Source organism: Peromyscus leucopus, chromosome 20 (assembly GCF_004664715.2).
Source record: "Peromyscus leucopus breed LL Stock chromosome 20, UCI_PerLeu_2.1, whole genome shotgun sequence".
NCBI classification, from domain to species: Eukaryota; Metazoa; Chordata; class Mammalia; order Rodentia; family Cricetidae; genus Peromyscus; species Peromyscus leucopus.
This window is the reverse complement of record NC_051080.1, coordinates 10,981,989-11,004,584: the sequence shown is the minus strand read 5'-3', so window position 1 is coordinate 11,004,584 and position 22,596 is coordinate 10,981,989. Positions and strand designations below refer to the sequence as shown.

Sequence of the window (22,596 nt, the reverse complement as noted above, 5' to 3'; positions counted from 1 at the left end):
GTGGCCTAGAATTAGAGACCAGGTTAGCATCACAGAGACCCACCTGCATCTGTCTCCCAAGTCTTGGAATTAAAGCTGTATGCCAGCATGGCCAGGCTTTTTTTTTTTTTTTTTGGTTTTTCGAGACAGTGTTTCTCTGTGTAGCTTTTCGCCTTTCCTGGAGGGAACTCACTTGGTAGCCCAGGCTGGCCTTGAACTCACAGAGATCCACCTGGCTCTGCCTCCCGAGTGCTGGGATTAAAGGTGTGCGTCACGACTGCCCAGACAGCTTTTAAGACAAGGTCTCCCTGAACCTAGAATTCACTGGCTAGACTAGCTGGCCAGCGAGCGACAGGATCTACCTGTAACCCTCACCAGCACTAGGGTTGTAGGTGTGCATCAGCATGCCTGACTCTCAGGTGATGGGGACCTTAATTTAGGAATGGAACTTGGGTCCTCTGCAAGAATACCAAGTGCCCAACTGCTGAGCCATCTACTCAGCCTGTAAAATGGTTTTGCCTGGTAAAATAATTAAAGACACATGAGAAAATCCAATATTTATTGAGTACATATTTAGTAACAGCAATACAGTTTCTCAAGAAAAACCTGAGCTGAATCCCTCCAAAACAGAATAAGGCATCTTCCAATACTGGTAAACTAGACCCCAAATCTATAATTTTATACTCCCCTTTAAGAATTTCAAGATACAAAAGTAACTGAAAGATATTCACATTATTATAAAACCAAAATAGTTTAAGGTAAAAAGCAGTTTCGAGGCAGTAATGTCTACACAGCAAGGTTCATCACGATGCTGTCTACACAGCACAGTTCTCACGATGCTGTCTACACAGCAAGGTTCATCACGGTGTCTTCCTGCAGCTTCAGACAACTCTACTCAGCACAGCAAATGCCTGGCCAAAGTAAACACCTGCACCCGTGCCCAGGTTCTGAATTCCAGCTCACAGACCTCATACAGTGCTCACAACACTGCTGATCCAGCTCTCAAATGTCAATGGTGATTCATGTACTATGAAGGCATGTCCTGCTCAATTCTGAATGGACAACACAGTCTACAGCAATGCCACAAGCTATGGATTATTTTATATCACTTCGGTATTCCCTGAAAAGATTTTATACAAAAGTTGAAAACAGCTATTATAGTGGAAAAAAAATCCACTGTAACAGTTCAAATGGAAGTATCCCTACTGAGCTATCACAGTGAAACAATTGAGTTTTTAAATGGCATATAGGTCATCACATTCTCTTAATGAACTTTTAGGAGCTGTCATGGTGTGAATATGCTCTCATAGCTCAACTGCATACATAACCTACACAGGTCAAAGGCTCCAAACAGTTCTCGAGTTTGGTAGTAAAATAGTTGGTATTTTAATTCACAGTATTACTAAGAGAAATTCTCTACAAAGCTCCTGGTTGTTTGAAACATCAATTTATAGAAAAACCTAAGGAAATCCCAGCAGATACTTGCAATTATTAGCTGGGCTGAGGTGACAGGTTTTCAAAAGTAAACTGTCACTGATATGTAATCAACTGTAGATTGCCCAGGCCACTATGCTATTATACATTTTCTCATAATTCTCTAATTATATATTTGAATAGCACATACTTCTAGCTTTTTCTTTTCTTTTTTTTTTTCTTTTTGAGACAAGATTTCAAGAAAGGCCATACTGGCCTTGAAAGTACCTCACTTTCCCAAGTGTTGGGTAACAGGTCATGTGCTACCATGCCCAGTTTTAATCCTTATAACAGCTTTTAGACAACTGTCTTAAATCTCTATCACTTTGTTTTTTTAAATCTACTTTCATCTTCAATGAATTAAAAAACAACAAACATCAGAACAAGTTAGCCAGGATTTCAAAGACAAGAAGGGCTGCTTTGGCAATGGAGAAAAGGATGACTACCCCGATAGCAGTCACCTTAGTCACCTCCATTAAATATTAAAATGTAGTAAGGCAGCTACTACTTAAGACACTTGAAATTACACCTAACAAATGGATACCTGGCCCCACACCTGACATATTGCACATCTATTTTTCTTCTTGAGAACACAGCTCAATGGGCTTTCTAAAACATCTCCAACTGTGCCTGTATTACTTGTGACAATGTAAGCAACTGAAAAGGAGAATGAGTACTTTGAATTTTTTTAGATTATTTTATGTGTGTTCTTTGCCTGTGTGTATATACATGCACCACATGTGTGTCTGGTGTCCACAGAGGTCAGAAGTGAGTGATGGATGCCTTGGAATTGGAGTTACAGACATTAGTGGACTACCATGTGGGTGCTGGGAATATGTGCTCATAACCACTGAGCCAACTCTGTCTTGACAATGAATATTCTTTAAGGTTTTGCTCTTACTGTTTCTACCATCTCCCATCTTCTTGAATCCACTCACAATAGTTCAACTGAGAGTACCCCCACTGAGGATTAACTAGATTGCCCATTCTGCCAGCCAACACCCAAGGCAGGGTGGTGAGTCCCCTACTGGCCTCCCACTTACAGTGCCAGGGAAAACTGCTACACCAGATGTCGACACAACGAAGCAGTTCCCTTCACACAGCCTTCCCTTGGAGATGATGAAGGACCCTGAATAGAAAGTCTGTGTGTTTCCATAGGTCCCAGCTCACAAAATGGGACCCAGGGAGAGAACAAAGGATGTTGGACATTTACTCCTAAAAGACCATTGAGCAAAGTGACCAAGAAACATGTCTGGTATCAACAAACCAAACAAGGTTGGTTCTGCTGTCCCCACCCAAAGAATCCAGGCACCTGTCCCAGCTCTGTCGGTACACAGCAAGCAGTGGCCTCGGCAGGGAGAGCCCATATTTGTACGTTTCCTCCATGTCTCCTTCTCCACTTCCCCACTGCCATTCCATCTCTCTTCTTACTCAGCCGTTCGTCATTCTTTTACCCCTCTCTCTCTCTCTTTCCTTTCTTCTTAACTATTCATTTACATCTTCCTTCTCTTCTCCACTTTCTCGTCCGTAAAATACGGGCCTTCCACATACCATCAGCAAGTCTACACTGGAGGACAAGACAAAAGGCATCGGCCTCAGGAGCTGGCCCTCAGTAAACCAGCCTCCGTCAACACACTGGTGTAGCTGCACCAGCCCTCCAGTCGCCCTCCCAAGCCGCCCTTCTTAGGCACTACCCAGGCCCAGCTGCCAATCTTCTTGTCACTGCACTGGAGACAAGGAGTACGGAGTGTCCACGACAAGCGACGACACAGCTCTGAGCTCTTCTGCACATGGGAAAACTGCATCTTCTTAGAATATACTTTCTAGAGGTTTTCCAAAATCTTTTTATACAAATGAAGTTTCCATGCATTTTAGCATCCTTCCTCTATACCACCTCAACCAATCACACTGAAGCCCATGGGGTTGAGTGTCTCCAGGTACTGAAAAAAATAAAATCTTAAGGAACTTACTCATATCAATTCCTATCTTGTCAATAACCCCAACTGCTCCCTCTATCCAAAAAATGGCACTTTGAATTTAGCAACTGTACCAATAACTGTGACCTCAGCTTCAACCTTAAAGATGGCAAATCATTTCCAGGAGTTCCCAAACTATCTGATCTCAAACCTCCTGAGGAACTCATGAAAAACAGAACCACCATGTCACATGCACATCTAAGACAAGCTGGGAAATTTGTTTAAGGATTGGCTAAGAATGAGACCAAAGGGCAGCTGCCACTTTTGCCAGGTCTGATGTAGTTACTGTAATTACTGAAACATTCACTGCAGGGACCTACAATGATGCCTGAGACTTTAATAGAAGAAAAGGAAATGAATGAAGTAAGCGTGGCAAGATGCTGATAGGTAACAGATTGGAACCATGAGGACCACTGTGAGACTCTCAGTTTCTTGTCATTTTTACTACTTTTGTAGTGCTGGGCCTAAGCTCACTAGGCAAGCACTCTCACTGTGGAGCTATAGCCCTAGTCCACATAATACTTAATATCTTCATTTAAAAAATTTATCTCTTTATCTTCATTTAAAAATTAGTCTCTTTGAATTAAAACATTCTTGAAGACTCCTAGTTACAGTAGACACAGGCTATTTGTTTTTAGCAAGCTCCCTCAGATTATCAGCCAAACTTCAGAGGAGACCTCTCATTTTTCTACCTAACATGTTAAACGTTAATACAGTTCACAGGTTCTTACTTCACCATGACACTCTGCTAAGGAATCATGGCTGCTGCTCTCTCAGCCAATCTGTTCTAGAGTACTGAGCTGCCTAGCAATCCCTCCTCTGGGCACAGAAAGGGACCAATACTTTTGTTGTTTTTAATCCTTCTCTCAGTCTGTCCCTGGCTGAGTTGGGACAACTGTAATGACCACTTCTTTTGAATAGTCCACTGCAGAGGATGCAGGATCTTCACAAGTGATACAGTTCCTTCATAATTTCCCTTTCTCCAAACAAGTGTTAAAACCCAAGAGAAGAAGACAATAACCTAGGAGCGATGGGCAGGATGAGACAATGTGCCCCAGCACAGCACATGCTACCCACTCCGAACCCACAGCAACATTAGCTGTCAAGACAAGAAGGACATGGAGTAATGTTTCTCATCTTCCAGATTTTCAAAAGGCAACTGTCTTCAATGATGTTCAAAACAGGAAATATGCACATTACCCAAAGTGAAACCACTTTTTCTACAGCTAGATATAAAAACCCACAGCCACCTAATCTAAAGTAAGGCTGTGCATTTGTCTCTTCCAAAGGATCCTGGAATGCACTTTGAGGTAGAAGGAAAGTCTAAATGGACCACTCTTTAATCTCACAGGCTTATACATTTGGTCCGTTGCATTTTCCACCATCCTGTTAGTGTTGCGGTTTAGATCCTCACTTTATTATCAATATAATATAGTTTGCTTCCAGAATGCCCAGTAAAGCTGAAATTTTTCACTTAAAGTGATTTTTAAAATGTCCCCAAATATCTAAGAGCTTAGGTTTGGCAAGACAGTTTAAAACATACAAAACGAAAACACTTAATTTTTTTTCTCAATACACACACACACACACACACACACACACACACACCACATACAAACACCTCCCCAAGTTTTCACTACTTCTCCCTCTTTCTCATACAGCTAATTTTTAAATGTGCAGCTTACTTAAAAATCTACAAATAATTTTAAACATGATTGTCACAAAATATTGTAGCAGAGAGATGAAATGTATGTGGGTACATAGATTGTCAATGGTTACATTGGTTATATCACATTTCTTGAGAAACAGAACTTCTCTGCTCCTGTAAACTTTTTTCCCACACTTTAAAGTGAGGTTAGTGCTGACATACGATTATTGCTATACTCACAGCTTGAGTGTCTTCACTGTGTTCGAGGTACATTTTCTCCATCCATCCCCCCACTGTTCTTACTTACTTGATTCAAGAGCCAACACAGCTCCACTGGCCACACTGTTCAATGTTTTCATTAACACTGGAATGACACCAAGTAATGTTACAAACATCAGACCAAACTTGTCTTCTTACTGGACAAGAGTTTAACTTATTCTTCATGGCATGAATATAACACTCTTTTAACTTCTTCAGAAGACGATTGATTATTCTGGAGACAGAAACGCCTTCTGAACTCCTTCTCCAGTCCGATTCCTTCACATCTCCTCTGCTGCTCTCCAGCAGATCACCTTTCCTTTGGCGGTGTGTTGTATCGGTTTCTTATGCTTTTCGTCAACTGCTTGATAAATACTTTGTACGTTTTTCCACAGTACGTGTGAACTGTCTTCTGTAATTCCAGTTCTAAAGGTTTTAATAAGGAACGGACGGCATCATCTTCAAAAGAACACTAGAAAAACAATACATACAAAAGTTTAACTATTTTCCAAGGAAATGCTTCAATCACTTAAAAGTTAACAACTTCCATCTACTTTTTCACATGGAGTACACAATCAACAGATATTTTCAGTGAATGGTAGAGAAAGGCGGAGTCAGTGACGGCAAATCTGTGAAGACAGGGAAAACGAGAAAGGGGCAATGGGAAGAGCCATTCAGGAGCAGAAGAGAGGCAGAGAAACTGGTGTACAACGGCTAACCCTTGCTAACGGCATCTGGGAGGAACTAATAAAAGCTACACTCATTGAAAGAAAAGGGGGCAGACTTTCCATGCACTCCACCTCCATCCCTGGAAAGCGAGCCCTCAGTGACAGTGCCAAAGCTGGCCTAGACATGAACAGGACAGCCACAGAGCAGGAAGAGCGCAATGTTTCACTTTCCAAAGAAACTCAGCACTTATTATAGTTTGGCTGTGTGTCTTCAGAAGATCCACATGTTGGACTGGTCCCTATCATGGTGATATTGGGAAGTGGTGGTATCTTTAGGAGGTGGGGTCTAATGGAAGGAAGTGAAATCACTGGGGACATTCCTTACAAGGGGACACAGGACTGCAACCACCTTAGTTCCATTGCTTGCTTCCTCAGCTCTGTTCCCACCGTGATGGAATGTTTTACTGCAGGTAATGGGACCAGGTGACTAGAAACTGAAATTTCTGAAACTGTGAGCAAAAATCCAATCTCCCTACACATAAACTGACAAATCTCAGGCATTTCTTACTATAACGCAAAGTTTGTTAACAAACTGTACAAGGGGACCCAAGGATAAACACACATGAGAACTGCTAAATACCACATACTTTTCACAAGGGCTCTAATTGCACATGAATGTCTCTCAAGTAAACCAGGAAACACATCAGTTAAAAACTGATAGTCCTAATAATTTCAAAGTGTGTTTTTGACCAGCTCCCATCTATAATGCACAACATATAAATCTCCAAGTGATACACTTTAATACACTGTAGAAGTAAGCAGAAATAACTTAATATGTATATCTTTATTATTTTCAACTGTTTTCTATTTAAAAGATGGATGGGTCTTGAAAATAAAACATTTTACATTAAAGTCTATAAAATTAATAAAAACCAAAATCATAAGGAAATTTAACTTAAAATCTGAGAAAAAAATTAACCAAGATTATCCCTGAGGGGTGATTTCACCACGGGAAGAAACCAAAGCCCCAGATCAAGCTGGGACTGAACTGGAAGCTACCTCCCTGCTGGCTGAGCTTCAGGGGAGCTCAAAGGTGCTGTGCAGACTGACGGGGAGAAATGTTACCAATTGCTGACCTGCTAGGCAAGACCCACCCACCGGGGCAATAGCAGCATGACTATTATGGGGTAACCAACTACGCACTAAGAGGATCTAAGGTTCCACCACAGGGAAGGATTAACATCTAGTACTGGAAAATAAAACCTCTCAGAAGACCACAGCAGGAGAGGTCACAGGTGTAGAAGGAAAGCTACTATTGCTATTTTACTAGACTGAAATAATGGGCTGCCTCTCAAACTGCCTTCCCAGGTGTGGTGGCACACGCCTGTAATCCCTGCACTCAGGAGACAGGCAGGCAGATCTCTGTGAGTTTAAGGCCAACCTGGTCTACAGAGTGAGTTCCAGGACGGCCAAAGCTACACAGAGAAACCCTGTCTCAAAGAAACAAAACAAAAAAAGCCAAAGCCACCACACTGCATGCCAGTCTGTAGGGTGCACAGCTGTGTCCCACAGCCTGCACGCGGGCATCTCTTTCTTGGAGGCCTCTCATGTCCTTATCTGACTGCAGGCCTTGCTCTACACTGCAGTGCCTGACTGGTTCTTACCTTTCCTAGGCCTCAGGTCAAGTGTCTTCTCTGAGAAGCCCTTTCCAGACAGTACCCCCACACACAATGTTTAGAAAGGTCTTGCTGTATGTAAGACTGTCTGCTACTAAGAGGTAAATAAATTGTGACCCTATGACAATCACAATTGGGCATTTGAGGCATTTTCAAAGAATACAGTATACCTTAAAAGTACGGAAAACTACTGTTCAAAATACAACAGATCCTGAGTACAAGGTACAGTGGAGGGTTTGAGGTGTCTCTGTAAACAGCTGTGCTAGCGTGAGGTAAGTGAGCAGAGGTGGAGCACAGGCAGCATGGAAGCCAACTTGGACGACTCAGAGAACGCCTTACAGATGTTCTCATCCGGCTTTAACTGTACACAGTAGTTCTCCTGTTGGGCAGCACTAGTTCACAGATGGGCACAGTGTCAGGGCTGACTGCAGCAGGCACAGCTGTGCCCACGGCTCGGAGGGCTCGGAGCCTTAGTCTGCTGTTCGCGGCAGTCCCTGGTTAGGCCTCTCTCTGAAACTGATGGAAACACCCTCACGATTTTATAAAGCTGCACCCTTGCTGAACTATAGATAAGAAAGATAGAACACAAAGCAGGAGCACTAGAAAAGTCCGAATAACTTCATTAAGGCAGAAAACAGACATATATAAGCTGTAGTTAGTAAAGACCTGACACAAACATAACACTCATTAATTCAGTATTTGAAATCAAATGAAATTGAAAACCTATTTCTAAAATTACATGTAATTAATCAATTTTAAACTATTACTGAAATTTTAAATGGTATATAAGGCAAAAGAAAAAAATATCAACTAAAACTAGGGAGATTTAATTCTCTAACAACAGATTTTTTTAAATGCTCAAAGGAAACAAAATTGCATTTTTATAAGTACTAAAAGTTCTAGAAACCCAAAAGTACCTTTCTTCATTTTTATCTGTTTCTGATAATCTATAGTAAGGCATTATTAAAATGATACTGATTTCTGAAAGCACAAAAGACCTGCAACATTAACGTGAAAGTTAACACTAAAATGTACACTTCTTCCATGCATACATCGTATTTTTATAAACCAGATTACTGACTAACTAAATAAGTTTAGTGAACAAACCTGAGAAAATTCACAAAGAACACATGTAAAGCACAGCCTGTGGTGCCAGGAGCGCGTGTCTACAATTGCACTTGAGGAACACTGGTGTGCTGAACATGTTTCAATTCACATCAACAAGGCACATACCCACCTTCACCCCACCTCGGCCTCCTATCACCATCAGTCAAGGCCTAGGCTCTCCAGACATAAAGGCACAGCCCAGGCTTGCCCACTCATCTAGCAAACTGCCCCTCATTTTTCAGGGCCCACTTCAAATAACCTTACCAGAATAGAGTGCTAGCCCTTCTCAGTCCAAGTACACTCTGTCACAAGTGATTATAGTTCAGTTTTAATATTTCTCCTGCTATCAATGAAGTTATACAAGCCCAAAACTCAAAGTCACTAGTAAATAATGAGAACCCAGCAAACAGGCCACAAGTGGTGGCACCTTCCAAGGACAGCCAAGATAGAAATTCATTTGTGTCCTATACCCCTTCCCCACCTCCTCCCCTCCCCCACCCTCCTCTGTTCTCTTCTTCTGGAGAACCCTGACTAATACAGAAACAAAGCAATAAATGTACCTAACATCCAGAGGACACCCATTAAAGAGAACAAAGCACCTCTGTCAGACGGCTACCTGCAGAGCTACCCAAGCAAAGGATTAAATAAACCTCGACTATTCTGTTAAAGCAGGAAACAAAAAGGTAGTCTAAGAAAATGAGAACATGTCAAAAGTGTACAAGAGGTAGCCAAAGAGGCTCCCAATGGACAAATCAGAAACACCTGCAGCATCAATTTCCTCCAGGAAATAGAAATAAGAGGAGGGGTAAGAACCCTCCAATGTCCATAGTGATTACACTTAAACCAGTAAGTGGTACAATGCTGGATCCCAGATGTGAACTGTGGACACAGCATCACAGCTGTGGAGGATAATGTGAACTGTGGACACAGCATCACAGCTGTGGAGGACAATGTGAACTGTGGACACAGCATCACAGCTGTGGAGGATAATGTGAACTGTGGACACAGCATCACAGCTGTGGAGGATGTGAACTGAGGACACAGCATCACAGCTGTGGAGGATAATGTGAACTGTGGACACAGCATCACAGCTGTGGAGGACAATGTGAACTGTGGACACAGCATCACAGCTGTGGTCAGCTAATGTGAACTGTGGACACAGCATCACAGCTGTGGAGGACAATGTGAACTGTGGACACAGCATCACAGCTGTGGAGGACAATGTGAACTGTGGACACAGCATCACAGCTGTGGTCAGCTAATGTGAACTGTGGACACAGCATCACAGCTGTGGAGGACAATGTGAACTGTGGACACAGCATCACAGCTGTGGTCAGCTAATGTGAACTGTGGACACAGCATCACAGCTGTGGTCAGCTAATGTGAACTGTGGACACAGCATCACAGCTGTGGAGGATGTGAACTGTGGACACAGCATCACAGCTGTGGAGGACAATGTGACCTGTGAACATAGCATCACAGCTGTGGAGGACAATGTGAACTGTGGACACAGCATCACAGCTGTGGAGGACAATGTGAACTGTGGACACAGCATCACAGCTGCGGAGGACAATGTGAACTGTGAACACAGCATCACAGCTGTGGAGGAGGCTGAGCTACTGAGAAGGTCTGATAAGATTAGAACACATGGAGGACAGACCTGAGTTAATAACTGTATAATGGTTAATAAAGAAACATCCTTACTAAAAAAAAACACTGCAGTTTTTAGGGGTCAAGAGGGTATAATCTGCAATTCACATTCATAAACGTACAGAGAGAGAACCATGACAAACCACAAAGCCAACTTTTGGGAGCTCATGACTCCACAATGAAGGATAAGGAAACCCTTTACACTACACTTGCAATCTTCACAATGCTGCAAATCCCAGTGACAACTTCAGGGAAGGCAAGCTTACATTTCTCAGTGCTTCATACACGGCTCTGAAGGCTGGCTGCTTGTCGTCATGGTAAACACCTCTGTTTCCATGAAGAATGAAGACCCCTTCCTCCTCTGCTCCTCGGCAGTTGCTCCCATAGATGCAGTGGTCTGGTCGGTAGTTCCACTGGCACGAGAAGACAAAAAGGCTTTCTACAACGAAGAGGGCCAACGACAGGAAAGCGGTAAAGCACAACGGAACTGGCAGAACTAACACTTGCAAACATTTCGGCTAAAAATTAAACTTGGTACTTAGATTTCTCCAGCCAAATCACCATTCAAGTCTTATTCTGCCTCAAATGAAAATACCGACAACCATTAATATAAGCAAAAATCAAAGAAATGTGTTTCCCACGGTACCAAGAACTGAACTGAGGGCACTGTATATGCTAAGCAAGCACTCCCCCAGGGAGCTAGGCCCAGCCCCATGGTTCTTGCTTTCGGATTTTTAATGTAATTGTTTTTACAAATGCAAATAATAAAAGGAATTTAGATGGTTACCTGGATTATGGAAGAACATGATATTTAATAGGTCCTGGTCACCCCATGTGATGTTCAGTTTGTATTTTTTAAGCAATGGCATGAGTATGTCACCCCACTGCAGCCGGGCGGTTGTCATGTCATTCTGTCGATAAAGCATTGAAGAATCTTAGCATTCAGGGTTAAGCAGCAGCATGACAGTCCCCGTTCTTCCCTTAGCAACCATCACAAAGCCACAAAGAGAAAGGAGAGCCCTCTGCTGCAGAAGCATGTGTCACTGACCCCCACATCTGAGGGGGGCTGCCAGCGTGAGAAGGGCGGCAGCACGAGAGCAGACAGCAGTGATAACTGAGACAAATGAAAGAGAGGCGTGGAGGACAGCTCACCCCCGTCTTCACTTAAGGTAAGGACCAGGAGAAGTGCTTTCTGTTTTGTTTTGGGGGGACAAGGTTTTGCTATGTAGTGCAGAGCTCATGATCTTCCTGCCTCTGCCTCTGGAATGCGAAGATTACAGACTGCACCATCACACCCATCTTTGAAAGGTATTCCTATTCCTATTTATTCCTATTCCTATTCCTATTGTCCTATTCCTATTCCTATTCCTATTCCTATTCTGTAAGGCAAGGTCGCTGAGGACATCACTGGCGCCCTATCTGGGGTAAGGGGACATCTGTTCACACAGCAGCCCAGCCTGTCACTGAGGCAGTCACCGAGGGTCTTGTCACGCATTCCCCTCAGACGGTGGGGGAACTCCTGGACCACAAGGACACAAAATTCATTAAGTTTTCATTCTTTGCTCTTTAATTCCAACTCACTCCAATCTATTTTTGACAAGCTTATTGCTCTTTTTTCTTTTTTCAATACACAATCTTATGTAATCCAGGCTGGCCTCAAACTCGTGGCCTAAAACCTCTTGCTTCTCTGTGCCTCCTAAATGCTGGGGAAGAACAGTTTTCCAGAGTTAAAATTTTACTTGTGTTTTATTTACTAATTTCCAATAATTTCTTTAAACTTCTAATTGTAAAAGAAACAGTGGTCCTGGTTTAAAAAAAAAAAATAGGTGCCAGACACTGTGAGCACTTCTTACCATCTACCACAAAGACATAGACACTAAACCTGAGTCCATTTTAAGGACACAGTCTTCATTATAAAACGTACACGTGTATGTGTGTACATGTGCATGAATACACATATATGTGTGCACATATATAATTAATATGTAAATGTGCGTACATATAACTAATACAGAAATATATATATGTAAAGCAGATATTCAAAACAGGAAACAGAAATGACTACAAATTATATTAAAAGATTTTCAAGGAGCTGGGGAGATGTCTCAGCATGTAAGAGCACTTGTTGCTCAAGAATGAGAGCCTTAGTTCAGATCCTCAGTATCAATGTACAAAGGCCATGCCCACAGCGCTGGACAGGGGCAGGAAACAGGAAAATCACCCAGCCAAGGGTCAGTGAGATCCTGACTTAGGGAAGAAGGTAGAGAGTGATGGAGCAGGATGCCTGCTGTCCTAAGAGCCTTCATCTTTAGAGCAGCTGTGATCACTTGCCACAGACTGTCACAATCAGCCTTGTCAATGTCCATCACAGACCAGAAGACAGGGACAGCATCAGCCCTTAGCTGAGATTTCCTCTGCTCACTCCCTCAGCTCTGAGCCATCTACATGCAATTCTGCACCCAACCTTGTGGTCTTGGGAGGTCTTAGCGCATACAGGAGGGGAAAGGTTCCCTGAAGGGGGACCCTGACATGTGTAGCTATGAGGAAACTGTCATCTGTGCTGGGTGAGACTTGCTGGTGGTACAACTGTTAGGAGTCATTCACTCTGGGAAAAACAAACGAACTCTACAACTATGCTTTGTAAGAAAGCTAAACAAATTCTGGTTCACCAAGTTTGATTTTGGTGACATCACTGTGCAGTGCTTTGTCATCAGAGTCACTTTAAGACAGAGGTGGACATTTATCTCCCCAAGGAAGAGTTCCCAGAACAACAAAAGATAAACCCCGCACTCATCAGTTAGAAAAAAAAAAAAAACAGATCAAAACACCCTCCACAATGTAACACATGGCACGGTATAGAATACATATAAGAAAAGAACTCTGATCTCAATTTAAAGTATTTTTTGTTTTTCTAATAAATAAGAGATGTTAAGTAACACACTCATCATTTTCTAATAAAGAAAAGATCTGAGTGTCATAGCACATACTAGTAATCCTAGTATTTGGGAAGCTGAGGTAGGAGGATTACTGGAAATCTGAGGTTACCCCTAAGCCACATAAGGCCATACAGAGACCCTGTCTCAAAAAAGAAAAAGGCTGGACAGATGGCTCAGCCATTGAAGACCAGGCTCACAACGATAAGAGAAAGAACTGGGTAGATGGCTTAGTGGGTACCAGGCTTGTTACACAAGCATAAAGACCAGACTTGACATCCCCAGGAGGTAGATAAAAGCCAAGCAAGTGTGGCAGCTACCTGTCACCCCAGCACTTGGAAGCACAGAGGATCTCGGGAGCAAGGAAGCCTAGTCATGATTGTGAGCTCTCAGGAAGACACTAAACATCAACTTTAGGCCTTTGAATGCTTGTGCATGCACACATGCAAACATATAACATGTATATATAACACACATGCATACATATGCAAAAAACAACAAAAGATTCAACATTGTAAATATGATCAGGACACAAAATCCAAATTATCAACAGCTTAACCAACACAGTATCGCTGCTTACCGAGCAGTGAGAGACACATAGAACAAAGAATTTTTATTGTTTTAATTTTTTAAATGCTACTATAATGTAGCAGATTGGAACTGCACAATCATAATGGCATGAACAGAGTGTAAGCCACACAAATAAACAATTTAAATATGGCCTTTATTATAAACAGGCACTCTTCTGGTTTTAATGTAATAATAACCATGATGCAACATTCATGGATCTGTATGGGACAATCTGGAAAGTGACTGCAAGTCAAATAATAAAGATAAGAAATTTATAATCTGTGCCAAAGTTATGGAACAGGGGAACCAAGGCAACATCTGCTACAGATAGATGGAAAAACTCTGTAGAAAAATATACATGAGGAAATATATTTAAAAATAAGACCATCTGTTGTAGAATATTATTTTAAGGTGTGTTACTTTTGTTTATGTTGCATTTGTTTAACTATGTGGAGCTGTGTTACTGTGCCTGTCTAAAACACCTAATGGTCTAATAAAGAACTGAACGGCCAATAGCAAGTCAGGAGAAAGGATACGCAGGGCTGGCAGGGAGAGAGAATATACAGAAGAAGAAATCTGACAGAGAAAAAAGAGAAGTAGCCAGAGAAGGACTCCAGGGGCCAGCCACCCAGCTACACAGCAAGCCACGGAGAAAGAGTAAGATTTACAGAGTAAGAGAACGGGAAAAGTCCAGAGGCAAAAGGTAGATGGGATAATTTAAGTTAAGGAAAGCTAGCAAGAAACAAGTCAAGCTAAAGCCGGGCGGGCATTCATAAGTAAGAATAAGCTTCCATGAGTGATTTATTTATTAGGAGGTAAGCAAGCTCCTGTACAATACTAAAGAACAATGGGATTGTGCCCATCAGCATAACTGTGTGAACACTCGGACAGTGAATGCAGTCAGTTCCACCCACTCAGTTTTATATATGCTCAATCCACTCATCTCTTTCTTTGTAAAGCCATCAGGCTAGAGGGATGGCTCAGTAGATAAGAGCACATGCTGCTCTTGCAGAGGGTTGGAGTTCAATTCCCAGTAGCTAACAACTACCTATAACTCCAGTTCAAGGGGATCTGAGAGCCTTCTGGCCTATACAAACATGGTATACATATAGTCAGGAACAAACATAAATAAAAATATAAAAAAATCTTTATAAAAAGGAAAAAATTCAAAGTTTAGATATTATTTAACCCCTCATATCCACATCTCTACCTGACTTCAGACATTCCAGAAAGAAGAAGGGCAAGGATGAGACAGGATCTACTCGAGTGGCTGAGAGTGGGCGTTAAGTAAAAAAAGAGCAGTCATGAACTTGAGCTATACAGCCCAATTTTAAAAATCAAAATTATTTCCAGTGTTTTTGTAATACTAAACTCATAATTCTACAAGGCTCAAAGGCAGCCAGTGAGAAGTCCCATAATTCTTAGCAGATAATCTTACAGCACCATCTTCTGGCATGACATCACCAAGCACAGTCTAACAGGAGGAAGAGTCATCCTGTTGTTACGCTGGTTCCACATAAGAAAGCTTATGGTCCATGAAGGTAAATATTCAATATGCAAACAAAACAGTCATCTGCTCTATCAGTTCTGTTTCTCTAGAGAACCCTGACTAATACATCAACAGAGCACTGGTTGCACTCAGTTCTGGGAGACAAACTGAATTAAAAAATCAAGATTGGCCGGGTAGTGGTGTCGCATGCCTTTAACCCCAGCACTTGGGAGGCAGAGGCAGATGGATCTCTCTGAGTTCGAGGCCAGCCTGGTCTGTAGAGCAAGTTCCAGGACAGCTAGGACTATTACACAGAGAAACTCTGTCTCCAAAAATTTGAAAAAATAAAAAATAAATATCAAGATCTTTGTAAAGACTCATAAAATGGAAAGCTAAAAAGAAAAAGTTTACCTGATGGATATAATAGAATATAGTGTGATACGCACACACCCACAAAACACAGAAGAGGGACTTAGATCCCCTGGAGCTGGAATTGCAGGCAGTAATGAGCTGCCTGAGATGGATGCTAAAATCTCCTCACTGTCTAGTATAAGAGTTCCTAATCACTGGACATCTCTCCAGCCCCCCAGTGTAGTTTAGGTCTTAAATGATTTCAGGAGAAAGGGGAACTGCAATCGACCGCTGTCATCATCCAGTTACCTTAAAGTACTTCCTCCTCATCCGCGTCAAGTTCATCAGCATCACTCCAGAGTTCACGCCCGTCTTCCCATAGTACGGATGCCGAGCAAAGCGATTATACCATCCAATTCGAGGTTCCTCATGCTCTGGTGCCATCGCAGCAATTTGTGTGGAATTAAATTTCTTTAGTAATGACCAAATATCATCGACAGGTCGTAAAAAAAGGATATCAGTGTCAACATACAACAGTGAATCAACTTCTTTCAGGATTAACTATGAGGAGAGATATTTAAATAATTAGTTATAAATATATCTATTTAATAAAAGCATAGTAACAGAAATTATTTAAAAATTTACAATGTTTTAAAGTAATTTTTCTGAAATTCGTCATTTTTGATACATGCATATATACTTTGCTAATTTTTTTCACCTTTTTAAAGGTTAGAAAAACAAACCCTAATTTAAAAAAAAAAAAAAAACTTCAACACTTACAGTGAGAATAAAAAGAATATGAAAAGTCAGGAGAAAACCATTTTTCAAGTTACAGAATACACTAAGTTAAGGTGGATTCATACCCTGAGTCTTAACAGCAGGTAAATACAAACACAAATAAGGCAATGTAACTGAAGGTCTCCCAGACCCGTCCCCTCCACTGAACACTGGCACTGCATCACTCCAGGACCACTACCAAGTGCAAGGACAAACTGGGCCCAAGATATCTGCTCCAGTCTCTGCTCCTGTTTCTAGACACACCGTCAACATATCAAAACCACACACTCAGGAAGAACAGAGAGAAGCAGACTTTTATTTCAAAACTGAGATTGACTCTGTTATACTTGTAAAATTGTAAATCTCCACTTCGTAAAATTGTAAAGCCCTCCATGAAGATTTTTCAAAGACAAGCTTTCGTTTTTCCTTACAAACTTTTAAAATATGACTCTTGCAAATTTAAATTTGTTGCCTATCCTGGTATATCCATAAAACTCAATGATTAGGTTAACCTAGCAGGAGTGTCCAACCTTTTGGCATGTGCAACATGACATCATCCACCGAGTTCACACACTGGAGGACCATGTGATCAAGTTATCAAAAGTGAAAGAAATAGTCTCATAATGTTCTATGCAAGTTTATAACTCCATAATGGCTGTATTCATGGCTAACCCCTATTCATATACGGCTGATGTGCCTGAAACATTTTAGTTAAGACACAATGAGAACAAGATTTGATCCTCCTTCTGCTACTCTGCAAATCTGTTACCTTTCCTGAAATCCCCACTCCTCTCTCAAGCTGCCACGGGCTAGTTTAGTAGCGAATAGGGAGAATACCTGACAGTGATGGCTGAACCTTACTGGGGAAGTCCCCTTCCTCAGAGACCACAGTTAGAGGAAATAAGCAAGGCTGTATCTCCCCGCTGTCGGGAAGGGTGGAAATTGTTCTTAGGGGTGTTGATGGTTTTTGTGGGTTTTGTTTTGTTTTTGAATCTTGTTATAGAGTCCTAGTTGGCCCTGTGTGATGGTTCATCTCGGTTGTCAATCTGACTGCATCTGGAATCAACTAAAACCAAAGCAGCTAGGCACACCCGAGAGGGATAGTTTTTGATTGGACCACTTGAGGGTGAAAGACTAACCCTAAATCTGAGCCCTACCTTCTAGAGGTAGCCTACATAAAAGGACGCAGAAGGAAGCTTTTGTGTTTTGTTTGCCTGCACTCACTCTTGTTGGCAAGTTCATCTGTCCTGCTGCTGAGGCATATTACTTTACAGGCACTAAACCTACTTCTTTGGAATTCCAATACAGACTCAAGACCAGCTGAGACATCCAGCCTTCTCGACTGAACAACTACTGGATTCTTGGCCTTTCTGTCAGAAGACGGCCATTGTTGGACTTGCCAGGTGACAGGGAGAAGCCACTCTAATACATTCCCTTTTAATATACACAGATTTTTTATTATTATTATTATTATTATTATTTTGGTTTTCTCTGTGTAGCTTTGCGTACGGATCTCGCTCTGTAGACCAGGCCGGCCTTGAACTCACAGAGTTATTCTATCAGTTAGATTCCTCTAGAGAACCCAAACTAACACCCTGGAATTCAATATATAGCCCAGGCTGGACTGGAGATCCCTAGGCTCTTCCTGCCTCAGCCTCCCAAGGAATGCTGGATCACAGAACTGAGTATGCCAGAATACACCATCTGTACAGATGAACATTCGAAGAAAACTACAAAGACACTACTTAGAACTTCAAAACCGGGCCTGGTGCTATGGGCCCTATAACCCCCAACTAGTCAAGAAGCAGATATAAGAGGATACTGAATTCAAGGCCAGCCTGAGTAATTTGGGGGGACTCTATTACAGTAAGTAAAAAGGCTTCAAGTACAGCTCAGTGGTAGGTTACTTACCTCACATGTGTGAGACCTGGATTGTTCCCCAGCACCACAAAAAAAAAAAAGAAAGAAAAGAAAATGTGTGTGTGTGTGTGTGTGTGTGTGTGTGTGTGTGTGTGTGTGTGTAGAGAGAGAGAGAGAAACATGAATAAAATCAAACAGCTTCAAGCTCAACACCAACATACACAATCTCATAGTGACTATGTCTAGGTTCTCCTGGGGTTCCTTTGGCATAGAAGGTATGGATACAGGGCACATTGGTGACTATCTAGGTTCTCCTGGGGTTCTTTGAGAACAGAAGGTACAGATACAGGGCACATTAGTGACTGTGTCTATGTCTTCCTGGGGTTCCTTGGGCACAGAAGGTACGGGTACAGGGCACATTAGTGCTTTCTTCTACTTCAAAGGAAAGGAATCTCAGCAAAAGTTTGTCATTAGGAGATAAAAGCATCAATTTACTTAAATCTTGTTAAAAAGATCAAGTAACAGTAAAGTATAAGGACAAGTAAAAGTTTCAAATAATTTAGTGCTTAAATTCCATGCAGGACTCTAACCCAAGAGCATGAAAATGATCCAGTAAATTCAGTTAAAACATGAGCAATAAAACTTAGTAAGTACAAGCAGCACTTTCATCAGGCACTATTTTCAGTAACGAACGTGTGTAACCACCTGTCTAATGTCTACCTCTTCCATCAGACAATAAGCTTCATGGAAACAGGAAGCCTGTATCTTTCCAATATATCCCCATGCACCTTGACACTTAAGCTGACCAGGAGAAACTACCCAGACTCACATATGAAACAGCTGTACACTGCAGTAACTCCATGTAAGACTCACATAAAGCCAGGCATGGTGGTGTCCACCTTCAATCCCAGCACCCAGAAGGCAGGGGCAGCTGGATCCCCAAGTTCAAGACAAGCCAGGTCTACATACAGAGTTCCATATCAACCAGGACTAAATAATGAGACCCTGCCTAAAAATAATAATAATAATGTTCATATTAAAAGCTTACAAAGTCTAAAACATCTTAGGTTTTTCCTCATTTGTGTGTTTTAACAGCAGAAAGGAAAATTGACAAAGATTCTGGGATATAAATTTTTTTAAGCATAGCCTCAAAGGTCTCTGTTGAAGCCAATCTGACCATCAGAATCCTAACATGAAACCTGACCTTGTGACCCAACACACAGAAGGCTGAGGCAGGAGGATCACCTCCAGTTTCAGACCAGTCTAAGTTACAGGAGACCATCTCAAAACAAACAAAAACTCAAACAACTGGGCTGAAGAGATGGCTCAATGGTTAAGACTGATTCCTGCTCTCCCAGAGAGTCTGAGTTCAGTTCCCAGCATCCACATCTAGCAACTCACAACCACCTTTAACTCCAGCTCCAGGGAATCCAATGTCCTCTTCTGACCTCCAAAGGCACCCACATGTACACACACACATATACATGTGCATACATAGATATAAAACAATAAATATTCAAGAAATACTCAAATAAAAATAATCACAACTTAAATGTATAGTGGATATGTTTGGGGATGGTAAACTATATTCCTAATTTACTCAGCTGCTTTGACCTCTTAACAAGCAGCAGGAACTGAAGGTTCTTCCCTATAAATTTTCCAGGGACTTACACCTTTTTTTTTTTTTTTGGAAACACAGTCTATTCTGTAGCTCTGGCTATCCTGTATCTATGTAGGCCAAGCTGGCCTTGAAACCCCAAAGATCCCTCCTGCCTCTGCCTCAAATGCTGGCACTAAAGGTGTGCACCACTCCTGGCAGAACTTACACTGTTAACATCAACATTTGTACTACCATAAGCTTGCTCTATCTATCTATCTATCTATCTATCTATCTATCTATCTATCTATCCCATCTATCTCATCCATCCATCCATCCATCCATCCATCCATTTATTTTAAGTGGAACAGCTAAATGTTGTTTGTTGACTGCTTTTCAAAACAGGAGTTCTCTGTGTAGCCCTGGCTGTCCTGGAACTCATTCTGTAGACCAGGCTGGCCTTGAACTTGAAGATGCACTGCCTCTTCCTGAGTGCTGGGATTAGAGGCGTGCACCATCACTGTCTAGCTACTATATCCTACAAGAATTTTAAACATTAAGAGTTGGAAAAACTGTGAATTTTAAATTTTAAGTGAAATCAATTCAAACTTCAGGTATCTTTAGACTTTACCAAGATCACCGAAGAAGAGCTCTAGTAAGCAAACGGCTCCCATGTCTGAGCTCTCCTGCCTTACAGCTGTATGACTCAAGTATCACCCAGGAAAGGGAAGCTAACTGGGCCTAAGACAGAAATGTCATCGGTGACCTCCCAAACTGCACATGCAGCCGGAGCCTGCAGGTCACACTCTCTACTGAGACCTGACCAGCATTCCTTCCCACGGTTAAAACAGCTCACAGCAACTATGTGTAAGAAATGCTGTTTTAACAGAAATTACAAAAAACAAAAACAAAAAAAACCTCTGTTTCTCAGTGTTCAGGATCAGCTCTACCACTGAGCTAAATCTGAAGCCCCCAACTTTTCACCTTTTAGGTCCTTATTATAGCCCTGACTTGTTCTATGGAAACTTTTTTCTCATATTGACATGTGTCTTTGTTTACTTAATGAGGTTTATATGTGATTATTCAGAAACTCTTCTGTGGAGGTTTGAACAGGAACACCTCCACAGGCTCATAGATTTGAATGCTTGGTCCCCAGGGAGTGCACTATTAGGAGGTGTGGCCTTGTTGGAGGAAGTGTGTCACTGGAAGTAGGCTTTGAGTTTCAAATGCTCAAGCCAGGACCAGTGTCTCTCTTCCCGCTGCCGTCAATCCAGATGCAGAATTCTCAGCTCCCTCTCCAGCACCACGTCTGCCGGCACTCCGCCACGCTTCCCATCAAGGCAACAATGGACTAAACCTCTGAACCCGTGAGCCAGTCCCTGTTAAATGTTTTCCTTCATAAGAGTTGCCATGGTCACGGCGTCTCTAAGACATCGTCTGTATAAAATTTAGTTTCAAATTTAAAATAGGAAAAGAAAACACTGGGAGGGACCGCTCACCGGCAAGAAGAGCCTCTGGGAAGCACACGGCTTAAAGAGCTTCTTCCACTCCACGGCGCTGTCGCTCGGGAAGGTGATGGGGTACAGCGTATAGTTAAATCTTTGCAGAAATGACCAGCTGTCAAGCTAAAAATACAAACAGGAATTAAAGTTAAAAACACAAACCAATGTAGATTTGTTTTACTTTCAACTTCTCTGTGACGTCATAAAACAAAAGCCCCAAAACAAAAATGCTAAAACTTACACCACATTTTAAGTCACACAGTTAAAAGGTTCTTTTCCATTACTTCCTCTGTTCCCATTTCAAATCTGAAAGTCTTAATGGTATGCTACACTTCACCGTAAGATCTAAGGCAGAATGGAGGTTTTAAGTCACTGTTCAGGGCCACTGAGATGGATCAGTCCATAGAGCACAGAGTGAGAATCTGGGCTCAGGTCCCTAGCACAGTGCTGGGAGGGGACAAGAGGGCAACCAGGGCTTGCTCGGTAGCCAGACTGCCTCCCTCCCTGCCAAAAAAAAAAGTGAATTCCAGGCCGAAAGTGGCTGAGCGCCCACACAGATGCTTGTCACTAAGCCCAACAGTCCAAGTTTGATTGCCCTTCCTTTCACTCACGTGAATTTTCTCAATCCTCAACAAATTACAATCAGAAAAATTAAACACTCAATTACCATAGTATATATTATACAAAAAATGTTCATATTAAGGGTCAGACTAATATAACACTAATTTAGTCCACTTATGTAACGTTTAGACGTGTCCTGGTATTCCTAATAAACTATTCTGATACATACTTACCCAGTGCCAATTTTAAAAACCATTAGACACCCAAAATACATTTTTAAAAAATCTACAATGAGTATTCCTCTTTAATGTCCTGAACTCACTTGGAAACACTGCCTTGGTCCAGACTCGGTTAAATATAATCTACCACTGCTGCTTCAACAGCACAGCCTCCCGACAGACTCAGGCTCCTGTAGCTAAAACAAGACTGAGACTCCAGAGGCAAGTCTCAAATCCCAGGCTCCTGCCTCCGCCTCCTAACTAACTGCAATGATGAGCACAGGGCAACAAGCCCAGCTTTAG

The 22,596-nt window shown here is 41.9% G+C and overlaps 1 protein-coding gene across 4 annotated transcripts in view; it reads right to left on the bottom strand.

The window, feature by feature from the left end:
- Positions 1–523: 523 nt before the first annotated feature.
- The window catches only part of Gxylt1 (glucoside xylosyltransferase 1), a 42,505-nt gene continuing 20,432 nt past the window's right edge, over positions 524–22,596 (bottom strand). For 2 of the 4 annotated variants that reach the window (XM_028869267.2, XM_028869268.2), the window contains 5 exons: positions 21,512–21,637; positions 16,088–16,339; positions 11,223–11,346; positions 10,702–10,874; positions 524–5,806 (listed from right to left, as the gene is read on the bottom strand). In XM_028869267.2, the coding sequence (XP_028725100.1) occupies positions 5,645–5,806; positions 10,702–10,874; positions 11,223–11,346; positions 16,088–16,339; positions 21,512–21,637 (837 nt within the window). In that variant the 3' untranslated portion in view covers positions 524–5,644. The remainder of the gene's footprint in view (positions 5,807–10,701; positions 10,875–11,222; positions 11,347–16,087; positions 16,340–21,511; positions 21,638–22,596) is intronic. The other 2 variants (XM_037197417.1, XM_028869269.2) reach the window with 2 other exon arrangements.